This window comes from Strongylocentrotus purpuratus, unplaced genomic scaffold (assembly GCF_000002235.5).
Source record: "Strongylocentrotus purpuratus isolate Spur 01 unplaced genomic scaffold, Spur_5.0 spur5_scaffold_4, whole genome shotgun sequence".
In the NCBI taxonomy this organism is placed as follows: Eukaryota; Metazoa; Echinodermata; class Echinoidea; order Camarodonta; family Strongylocentrotidae; genus Strongylocentrotus; species Strongylocentrotus purpuratus.
In genome coordinates, this window is record NW_022145610.1 from 20,582,912 (window position 1) to 20,595,028 (window position 12,117).

At 39.5% G+C, this 12,117-nt stretch overlaps 1 protein-coding gene across 2 annotated transcripts; it reads left to right on the forward strand.

Moving 5' to 3' along the window:
- Window positions 1-2,325: 2,325 nt before the first annotated feature.
- LOC592703 lies at window positions 2,326-11,526 on the forward strand. 2 transcript variants are annotated; one of them, XM_792213.4, is made up of 6 exons: window positions 2,326-2,508; window positions 4,322-4,450; window positions 5,332-5,478; window positions 7,258-7,338; window positions 7,833-7,991; window positions 9,378-11,526. In XM_792213.4, the coding sequence occupies exons 3-6, from the start codon at window positions 5,353-5,355 to the stop codon at window positions 9,804-9,806; spliced, it is 795 nt and encodes a 264-aa protein (XP_797306.2). In that variant the 5' UTR covers window positions 2,326-2,508; window positions 4,322-4,450; window positions 5,332-5,352; the 3' UTR covers window positions 9,807-11,526. The 2 variants fall into 2 exon arrangements, with proteins under 2 accessions (XP_797306.2, XP_030853547.1); XM_030997687.1 differs by lacking the exon at window positions 2,326-2,508 and having other exon boundaries at window positions 4,199-4,450.
- The last annotated feature ends 591 nt before the right edge of the window (window positions 11,527-12,117 follow it).

Sequence of the window (12,117 nt, forward strand, 5' to 3'; positions counted from 1 at the left end):
GGGCCGGGGTGGTTCAGGATTTTGGAGGAAAATATATATTTTTTTTAATAGGCTAGTTTCCCCACAATGAATGTACCTACATGCAATTAAATCGATTCTGACCCCCATATCCCTTTGAAAGGGGCGTAGTGGCAAATATTCTAAAAATTTGAATTATCACAACTTTCGGGCCAAAATTGTAAGGGCCGGGGTGGTTCAGCATTTTGAAGGAAAAAATTATATTTTTTGATTAGGCTAGTTACCCCACAATGAATGTACATACATGCCATTAGATGGATCCTGACCCCCATATCCCTTTGAAAGGGGCGTAGGGGCAAATATTGTGATAATTTGAATAAACACCAATTTCAGGCCGAAATGGTTAGGGCCGGGGTGGTTCAGCATTTTGGAGGAAAATATTATATTTTTTTAATAGGCTAGTTTCCCCACAATGAATGTACATACATGCCATTAGATGGATCCTGACCCCCATATCCCTTTGAAAGGGGCGAACGGGCAAATATTGTAAAAATTTGAATTATCACAATTTTCGTGCCGAAATTGTAAGGGCCGGGGTGGTTCAGCATTTTGGAGGAAAATATATATTTTTTTTAATAGGCTAGTTTCCCCACAATGAATGTACATACATGCCATTAGATGGATCTTGACCCCCACATATCCCTTTGAAAGGGGCGTAGGGGCAAATATTGTAAAAATTTGAATTATCACAACTTTCGGGCCGAAATTAGAAGGTCCGGGGTGGTTCAGCATTTTGGAGGAAAATATATTTTTATGCCTCCGCCACCGAAGGTGGTGCCGGAGGCATCATGTTTTCGGGTTGTCCGTCCGTACGTCCGTCCCGTTTGACCGTTATCACAATATCTCAAGAACCATTTAAGATTTAAACTTAAGACTCGGGAATAGTATTTATCACCATAGGAAGACGATCTGATTAGATTTTGGAGTACGTAGGTCAAAGGTCACAGGTCACAGAGGTCAACTTATGAAATTCCTTGTATTGAGTTTGTTAGCATGATATCTCACGAACCATTTGAGATTTAAACTTCAAACTTAAGGATAGTATGTATCACCATAGGAAGACGATCTGATTAGATTTTGGAGCACGTATGTCAAAGGTCAAGGGTCACAGAGGTCAATTTATGAAATTCCGTACATTGAGATTGTTATCATGATATCTCAAGAACCACTGGAGATTTAAACTTCAAACTTAGTGATAGTGTGTATCACTATAGGAAAACAATCTGACTACATTTTGGAGCACGTAGGTCAAAGGTCAAGGGTCATAGAGGTCAACTTATGAAATTCCATACATTGAGATTGTTATCATGATATCTCAAGAACCACTGGAGATGTAAAAACTTCAAACTTAAGGATAGTATGTATCACCATAGGAAGACGATCTGATTAGATTTTGGAGCACGTAGGTCAAAGGTCAAGGGTCACAGAGGTCAACTTATGAAATTCCATACATTGAGATTGTTATCATAATATCTCAAGAACCACTGGAGATTTAAACTTCAAACTTAATGATAGTGTGTATCACCATAGGAAGACAATCTGATTAGATTTTGGAGCACGTAGGTCAAAGGTCAAGGGTCACAGAGGTCAACTTATGAAATTCCATACATTGAGATTGATATCATGATATCTCAAGAACCACTGGAGATTTAAACTCCAAACTTGTTTAAATTGCTCTATGGCGGAGGCATCATTTTCGACTGCGCGCAGTCAAAATTCCATCTAGTTAAAACTGTTTTCCCAACGATTTTTTATAACACTACAGTCTTATGGGGAAAATGAGTATGGTAAGACCGGTCACTCAAAAGTTTTTACTTTTTTGCGGCACTTCATAATCATTTTGAAGCGCAATTTTTGTTAGCGTGTCAATTACACCATATCACAGACGCCGATAACATGGCCATGAATCTCAAATTTGGCATTAAAGGTATAGACCAGTTCTGGTCATTGCATTGTGATAGAAACGTGGAATCGATCAGAAAAGTTAGCATATAAATATTGGTGTGTACTGCAAGGTTCTGGAATCATCAAAATGATAAGAATTTTGGCCCATGCAGTCTTGGTAAAGTTATAAGCACTGTATACACAGAAAGATGTATATGGGACTACGCGATATATATCCAGTCCAGATAGATATAATAATTTACTTAATATATCTATCCACTCCAGATAGATATAATAATTTACTTAATATATCTATCCAGTCCAGATAGATATAATAATTTACTTAATATTCTTTCACATGATTGGTAATAACATCTTCCATTTCATTTTTTGAGAACAGGGGGGGGGGGGGGTGTTCCAAAACTGGTATATACCTTTAAGACATGAATATTTTACCGTCTTATTTCATACAGCACACAGGCAGACCAGTTCGAAGCAGCCAAGGGCGTTGTTGATAAAGTTCTTGCAATAGAGACTGAGGAACTGGGTTCTGAACCAGAGAGACTAGTGAAGCTTTATGAGTTGAGTGCGAATCTCTCTGATGAGGTAATGTAGCTCTGAGATTTACTTTAAAGGTAAAGATCAGTTCTGGTCATGCGATTGCATTGTGAAAGAAGGGTGGAATCGATCAGAAAAGGTTGATCATCTAGCATATAAGTATTGGTGTGTACTGCAAATTTGGTCTAGTCTTGGTAAATTTACAAGCACTATACACAGAAATATGTATATGGGACTATGCGACACGTGGGCCATATTTATCAGCTCCAAATAGATATAATAATTTGCCAAACATGTCAATTAGTACGGTAGGCGGTTTCCCTTGAAAATTTGTATCATTACGTATTAGTCAAAACATATTCTTTCACATGATTGGTAGTATGAGCTTCCATTTCATTTTTTGGGAGGGGTACGTTTCCAAAACTGGTCTTTACCTTTAAAATAAAAAATAAATATTCCATTCTTGAACTTGGCAAGTTTTCATGATCATGTTTAATTATTGAAAATCCATTTTCTTTGTGTATTTACTCCATACATTTCAGGCCATTGACGTACATGTCACTGTGTTATCACTTTACTCATGTAGTACAGTGAAAATAAAGTCCACCCAAGGGAAAAATGAAAAGTGGTCTTTATAAGCAGGTGGTGTTTATATATGTACAGATTTCTTTAGTACAGGTTTCAACAAGAAACTATATTCGGGGGGGGGGGGGCATGCTGTCTTTATAGAGAGGTGGCCACTAAGAGAGGTTTGACTGTATATAGTTTCCATGAAGAAAAAAATGAAAATGAACCCTAGAGTAACATGATCGAGGACTACATGATGGTTTGCACATTCATTTACATGCAGCTATATAGATAGCCAATGAGATTCATGTTGAGAAGTTTTTAAAGTGACTCAGTAATATTGTTGAAGGTTGATGGAAAAAACTGTGTAATTTTTGTATTAAATGTTACTTACCGGTATTATATTCCTTCCACTGTACTAACCCTCTAGTTAACATGCAAAAATTTCTCAAACCACAAAGATATTTACGGTTTTCTTTGAAGGCGTCACTGTGCAACACCCTCTAGCAGTAAATTCTACCAACCATTTTTGGACTTTGCCAACCGGTTTCCATGAAAACAAGACATAAGACAGGCTTTTAAAAATCTTTCAACACTTAAATGGTATATAGAGCCAATTCATGAGGATGCTTTGAGACGTTGTACATTCACCTAAAATGTAAATAATTGTAATAATATAGTTGGGAGAATGAAGGAATCGATCAGATAATTTTTCCCCAATTTGTGTCATAAATCTTCTTCTTCTCTTCTTCAAGATAATCTGCCTCCTACAATACTGAAGATTCTTGCAGATGCCGTATACTCGGCCTGATTGGGGTGTGCAGGTGGACCATTACATCGGGGTTCCCCCTACTCTTATACGAATTGTGTAATGGGTTCTTACGTGCAAGGGTGGTGAGTCTCCTGTACACAGGGCCTCCATTCAACATCCTATCCGAGGGACGAAGTGTTTTCCACTTGACATAACCTGTGTCTATGAACAAGGGAAGGGGCACGTTAACACACAACGCAGACTTCAGTCATCCGCCTGGGTGGTAGTCGAACTTGGGATCTTTGGTTCGACAGCCTGACGCTTTACCGACTGAGCCAACTCGCCTCCTTCAAATAATGGTCTATTTTCACTCAAACTTTCAGATTATCTTTAATTGTACATCTAGCATTGAAGTCACTACCTCAGCACTATTTTCTCTCATCTTAACAATGTTACTATACCGGTAAGTCCCTCTAAAGACAGAATTGGAATCATTTAAAAGTATAGTCACCATAATTCATTTCAACTGGCTTATTCTGACAGATTCGCAATCTCCATAATAGTACCGGTACTTACATCAAGTTAGAACAGATCTCCTACTTGAGACCTACCATCGACTACTACAGGAAGTCTGTTGCAATCAGAGAAACGTTAGAAGGACCCTCTCACAAGGTACGTACAATATATGCAGTCTATTGTATAGGTCAATAATCCCAGTTTACATAATCGTTATTCACTTAAGACATTTCAATAAATAGATATTTCAACATGGTGCCAATATGAAGATTTTTAAATTCCTATCCTCCTTTCATATTTCTGATGTCAAATGACACTGGATATTGAATTCAACAATCCTGGGCACAATTTGTGCAAAAAGTTAATATTTTTATCGCTCTACTGAAAGGTAGTCACACACTGTACACACAATTACTGCTACGAATTAAAATTGAATGTGTGTGATTCATGAAACAAGCAGTTCAAACTCAAGCAAATACTGCAGATGTAAATATTACCTGTATTTGTCCAGGACAATTAAAAAATCAGCCGTCATAATAAGGCGCTAAAGCACTCATGGAATTTTCCTACCGGGTACCCATTTACTTCACCTGGGTGGAGAGTCACAAATGTAGATTAAATGGAGTGTAGCTTCACGAGACTATGTGTCTTTCCCGTAGCCTGACTTGGGCCAATCAGGTATAATACGACCGCAGCAATCACATATGTACAACATACGCAAAACCGAAGCTTGCGGAGAACTTTGGTCTGTTTCACGAACGCTGATCATGTAGAGATTAAGTCGCTGACTACCGTTAGTCAAGTCCATTCGTTTACGTGCAGTTCTTCAAAAGAAGACGTAGATGGCGTTAACCAGTATTTGCCAAGCTACACTCCCTTTAATGTCTTGCCAAAGGACATTAGTTATTAATATTAGTTTCATTATCATTTATGTCAGAGACCAATATGGAACCCCAAGCAAAACAAAGTATTAAACTCCAAGTATCTTTACATGATGTATCTTGTTTGTATAAAGTCAATTTCTTTTTTTTCCTCAGTTCAAGTTAGCACACGTGCTGATGCGGCTTGCTTTCGCCCTGTATACTTGGATAGAGTGTAGAGGAGGAGATGATACGCTCTCTCCAGCTGAAGCTGATGATGAACCTAAGAAACACGTAGAAAGGTCCATTCAGATGTTCAAAGAGGTAAACATGGCAATTACAACAATAACATCCCATAGAATGAGTCAGCACTAAATATTTTTGGGCCCCCTATTGTCTGGGTTTCCTTTAAATGATATTAGTTGTCAAACAAATGTGATGACATTGAACTTTGTAGTCTGGTTACCGTACCTTGTCAATTACTATACTCATTTTTTTTAATTATAAAACAATATGTCTTTTATGTATATTTTGTTATCTGTATTATATCTGCATGTGAAATGTGAAACCAATATACTCAACTCAACTCAACAACTCAACCCTATTTGGCCCTCACCCGTGCTGCCGGCTGGATTCGCCCCTGAGGCACAGTGTAGGAAAAGCTGTGAGACATTAGTGGCAACCAGCCTCCTTTGTGAAGATCGACAGTCTTCTTCTTCTCATGTCACTAAGCCACAATGTTCACTCTTGATTTAGATTGTCCCTATCCAGTGTTGAAGGCATTTTATATCACCATCTACAAGAACAAGGGCGAGCGAAGCGACTGCAACAACTACAGGGGCATCTCGCTCCTCAGCATAGTTGGCAAAGTCTACACACGTACCATCCTAGTTCGCCTAGTATACGTGTCCTTCCCAGTCCCATTGTGGCTTTCGCGCCAAGAGATCAACGGTAGACATGATTTTCTCCCTTCGCCAGCTTCAAGAGAGTTGCAGGTAACAGAACATGCCCCTGTACCTTGCTTTCATTGATCTTACCAAGGCATTCGATCTGGTCAGCAGAGAGGGCCTATTCAAGATCCTTCCAAAGATAGGATGCCCCCTGAAGCTGCAGAGCCTCATCGAGTCCTTCCATACAGACACGAAGGGGACAGTGCAATGTAACGGCAGCACGTCAGAGCCATTTGACATACGCAGCGGCGTCAAACAAGGCTGCGTCCTTGCTCGGACTCTCTTTGGGATCTTCTTTGCCATACTCCTGAAGCATGCCTACGGCTCAGCAACAGAGGGGATCTACCTACACACTCAATCAGATGGCAGCCTGTTCAACCTTGCCCGTCTCAAAGCCGAAACAAAAGTACAGGAGGTTCTGATCAGAGACATGCTATTTGCAGATGACGCTGCTGTCGCAACCAATACGGAGCAGGAGTTCCAGACCCTAATGGACAGTTTCTCCAAGGCCTACAAGGACTTTGGGCTGAAGAAGACGAACGTCCTGGGACAGGGTGTAGAAGCGATGCCATCCATCACCATTGATGACTACGAGCTGGAAGCTGTGAACCAGTTCACGTACCTTGGGTCCACCGTTTGCAGCAACCTCTCCCTGGAAGCAGAGCTCAACAAGAGATTAGGAAAGGCAGCAACAACACTCGCTCGCCTCACCACACGGGTGTGGGGTAACACCAAACACTCTGTCAAGACAAAGATGGCAGTTTACAATGCCTGCGTCCTCAGCACACTGCTGTACGGGAGTGAGACATGAACGACCTACTCCATACACGACAAGAGACTGAATGCCTTCCATTTGAGGTGTATCCGCCGCATACTCGGCATCTCATGGAAGGAAGTTTTGATCATTTGGGAATCGCAGACAAAAAGCACTGTATGGTGTGCGCGCTTGCACAAAGACAATTTTATCACGTAAACCAATGGGTATCGCAGCAAAATTTTACTATTTTCATGGTAACCAGAATTTTGAGGGATCTCACTCTCGGACTATCAAGCGTTATTAGCATTTTACGTTTCTTTACGGGAATTGAGGTATATAATTCTTACTATGAGAAGACAGTACCTGATGAGGAATGTTCCATTATTGTTATTTCAGATTGGAGACCTCGGTAAAGAAGCGGCAGCCAGCATGGTCAAGGGTCACCTTTGTCGAGATGGCAGTAAAGAACAGAGAGAGGTAAGATTGACATTGTATGTATAGCTGAACCATGATAAATGGATATTGGAAAATGAATTAAGAGTAATATTGAGGCTAATTTTTGCTGTATTTATATTATGCACATATCCATCCCACATCAAGGTGCCTAATAGGTATTATACAACTTACACCTACTAAGATTCTTGCAACCTCATTGGTCAATTCTTAATCACAGGACATGCGATAAAAGTAATGTTGAACAGCGTCATTCTCCAGACGTGCAATTCCGTTTGATCAGTCTTTTCAGCACATCAGGGCCCTGTTTCATAAAACTTGTTATCAATAACAAGTTGCAATAACTGTTATAAGCTACTGAAATTGATGCATTTGATTGGCGGAGAGCAAATTTGTTATAGAAATGTGGCACTTGTGATTGAAAACAAGTTTTATGAAACAGGGCCCAGATATTTGTGACAATCTCCTACAATAGTTCCATGTTACCTTTTTTTTTTGTGTGTGTGTTTTTTCTTCAGTGGTACCAGATAGCCCTTGAACAGTGTCAGCAAGCCCTTGGAGAGAAATGCAAACTCATGGAACTTATCATTAGCAGTATAGGTATTTACTACGAAGACAAAAAAAACTACTCTTCAGCTTATGACTACTTCTTGAAATCGCGTCAGCTCTGTATTGAGGTAAAGTATATATACAATATACAGTAGGCTTGCGGGTGCACCATGTGAGAGAGAGGGAGGATTGAGGAGTCCTGAAAAGGACTCTCGGTAATCTTTCTTGAGGGTTTGTAGTCCTGAAAAGGACTGTTGGTTATCTTTCTTAGCTTAGCAAGCCTACTGTATATCTACATCACCATGCAAGCCGACACTTACAAGCAGCATCTATATAATTATACAATGTTTTGCAAACAATAGAGCAAGATGATATAGTGGGGTTTGTTGAATCAATCCATGTTTCAAACTCTAGTCATTAGCTCTGTATTAAGGTATATGTGCAGCAAGTGATTGAATGAACCCATGTTGCAAACTTCAGACAACATTTGTTAGTACTAAAATGATATTGCATCATTAATTGCGTCTTTTTTAGAGAAGTTTTGATTACGGAATTACGTGCATTTGACATAGAATTTATTCAATTACAATTCAAAATTCATAACTTTTTTTATTCTTCACTTCAGTAAGTGCTTTATTGGAGAAGTTTTTGTAACTACTTGCATTTTATATATAATTTGTGTTTGTTCAGTGGCATTTTTTAATTCATAAATTACCTTTCTTTAATTCATACCGTACATGTATTTGTGGGAAGGACTTACAATGTGTTCCAGTGGTTAATTACCTATATATGCACAAGTGTAAAATTCCTTTCTCAGGACTTTGGTTGAAATTGTGTTCAGACATACACGTTTCCTCCTCCAACAATTGCACAGGGCTTCATTTGTTAATGATATTAGGCTAGGGTTGCGATTGGGTTTTAGGTTATGTTTCAGGTTGGGCTTTAGGTGTTTGGGTGGGTTTTAAGTGACATGTTAGGTTTGAGGTTAGGTTTGAGGTTAGGTTTGAGGTTAGGTTTAAGGTAAGGATTTAGGTTACATTTTAAGTTTTAGGTTACATTTTAGGTTTTATGGTTGGGGGTTAGCTAGTTACAATTTAGGATTTAGGAATTAGGTTTTAGGTTAGGTTTTTAGGTACAAGTAAGGTTTTAGGTTTTAAGTTAATACATGTAGCTGTATTGTTTGGTCCAGGGTTGAAGTTAGAAAATTGACTGAGGAGCAATTGTCGCAAGAACCCGTTTCGTACAACCTAAAATAGATATCAATCCAAGATACAAAGCAAAACTCACAAGATACTTAGAGTGATAATAGACATATTATCAATTGCCAATTCTTGAGACAATCGATAATGGTCCCTCTCATTCTTATTTTATATGAATTCGTTTTATGTACCCTTGTATGATACCCTCGAATTGCTGCTTTGTATCCTGTATTCCACTGTTTTAGTTTTATTTTTAATTGGAAAATGAATAAAACTACTGAAAGAATAATGTATATTTCTCTCTTGGTATAATAGGTGTTAGGGGATGGTCACCAGCGCACAATCTTAGCTAACTCCTATCTGAGCCATCCTTACTACAGACGGATCGCAAAGACCAAGGCTGCCAAGCCTGCCAAGCCCTCTCAGCCCTCTCAGCCCAGTGATGGAAAGAAGAAGAGGAAAAGGAAGGACAATTATGGAATCTACATCTACAAAGTCCTCAAGCAGGTTCATCCGGATACCAGTATCTCCAGTCGGGCCATGATCATCATGAACAGCTTCATGAACGACATCTTTGAGCAAATTGCTGTCGAATCTTCCCGCCTCGCTCAGCACAACAAGAAGTCAACCATCAGCAGTCGCGAGATTCAGACCGCCGTCCGCCTTATTTTCCCCAGAGAGCTGGCAAAGCACGCTGTGAGCGAGGGTTCCAAAGCAGTGACAAAATACACTACCTCCAAATAGACGGGTCATATCTTGCTCTGATCGAACAGACAACGGCCCTTTGCAGGGCCACACAAGATGAGGGAGGTGTGAGTTGGTCTAGCGGCATGCATGTTCACGCTTAAAGTGAGAGAATGAATTGAATGTATCAAATGAAATACATTGCATATGCTTTTTGCAGAAGCAAATGGCACAGACACACACGTGCGCGCACAAATGTTCGTTGATATTTGATATGTGTGGCATGATTTTGGTAGAAATGTTATGTGGATCCGCAAAGACCGAATTAATACTAAAATCCCAATTGTTTTATTCAAATATCACATAAGCATCTTTGGCGCAAGTCGATTTTTGCACTCTCTACAATGCCTCATATTCGTCCAACCGTGAACATGATACCAAATGATTTGGGATAAAACACTCTTTCATAAGATGTATAATAATGTACTGTCCATAGATGATTTCTAAAATAATAAGCAATTTTCTAGGTGTAAACTTTTTTTTTGACTCACACTGTATAGAGGATTAGAGGAGTACATTACACAATCATATCTGATAGTATTAATTCATTTTAGAGCTGTAATATTTAATGCCTGCTGTGTATGGTTATATGCATCTGGTTAAAACCACACACTCTGTTCTGTATATTAAGAATTTGTTGTACTAGAAGATGCTTCAGCAATAACTGTGTGTGAACATAAAGAGGAATCTATAGATAATACCTGTAAAGTTTATGAATTGTGAATGACCTGTCTTTCAAATTGTGAGATTGTGGCAATACCTTATACTCGATGATGTTCTTGTGTATGTACCATAATATAGATATAGATAATATCACCATGAAGCTAATTTCAATCTTTGTAGATAAACTGGATTTTTCAACATATGGTTTACTTTTATATAGTGTAGTTTTACCCAGTGCAATAATTTTGTGTTTAACAAGATTATGAATATGTAGGATTTTGTTCTTATCCAAACTTAGGTGTAAAATATTGATTCTAATATTGAGCAAGCAAGTGCCCATTGTTAAGCAAAGATTTGAAAAGATTTTGAATAATGTAGTGTTTTGTTCTTAGCCGAACTCTCATGTCAAAAGATCAATATTGGTTTCATCCTTTGGCAATCTAGTGGCTCCCCATTAGCAGAGTTTGAATTAAAGAATTAATATCTATTTTTATCTTTGAGCAAACTTGTTGCTCCTCATATCAAAGCATATTTTTGAATGAATGAATAACTATTTTCCGTACACCAAACCATGAGGAAATGTTGGATGTCAGACCTGCTTCTGGAGGCACTATTCATGTAGTAACAGGCTAACTTTGAATCATTGGGTCATGTAGGGTGGTCGTGTTGTTACACGACCTTTTGTAAATTGAAAGCGCAAGATCTTGTGAAGATCGATGCAACTTCACTTGTTTAACATGCTGGAGTGCATTTTCCCCAATTTTGTATAAACCTGTTTTAGTTACATATAGGCTGTAGCTTCAAACTGATGGATGCATATCATCTGCAATACCGTAGACCCTATCTATTATTGATACAGATCGGGGAGGTCGATGGCTCTTTAGGGATGCTGGTCCGTAAAATTTGCGCATTGATAAAAGTTAGTTCTTTCTTTCAGCATATAAATACGATATTTATTATAATGCTACATGAATGCCACTTTATATTGTAACATAGCAGGTTGTATACCCCCCCCCCCCTCCCATGGCTCGTATTTAATGAATTGCGATAATGACCATGTTATCCCAGATAACAATACGACGTTACGCCAACGTGGGGCCAACGTAAGCTGTTACGTTGGTCCAACGTCGCCAACATGATGTTGGGCCCACGGCTTTCTTGCCGGCGGGCCAACGTTGGCCCGACAGTGACAAAATGACATTAAGCCAACATCGGGCCAACGTTATGCCGACCCCTATCCGACCATATGTGCCGATGTCCTCCCGACATTGAACCAACGTTATGCCAACCTCTTTTCCACCGTATGCCGACGTCTTTCCGACATTGGACCAACGTCGTCCCAACCCTTTTTTAACCATGTGCCGACGTACGACCAACGTTATGCCAACCCCTATCCCACCATGTGCCGACGTTGTTCTGACATTGGATAAACGTTATGCCAACCCTTATCCCACCATGTGCCGACGTCTCCTCGACATTGGCCCAACGTTATACCAACCCCTTTTCAACCATGTGCCGACGTCTCCACGACGTAGGGCCAACGTTATTCCAACCCTTATCCCACCATGTGCCGACGTAGTTCCGACATTGGACCAACGTTATGCCAACCCCTATCCCACCATGTGCCGACGTCGTGGGCTGTTACGTT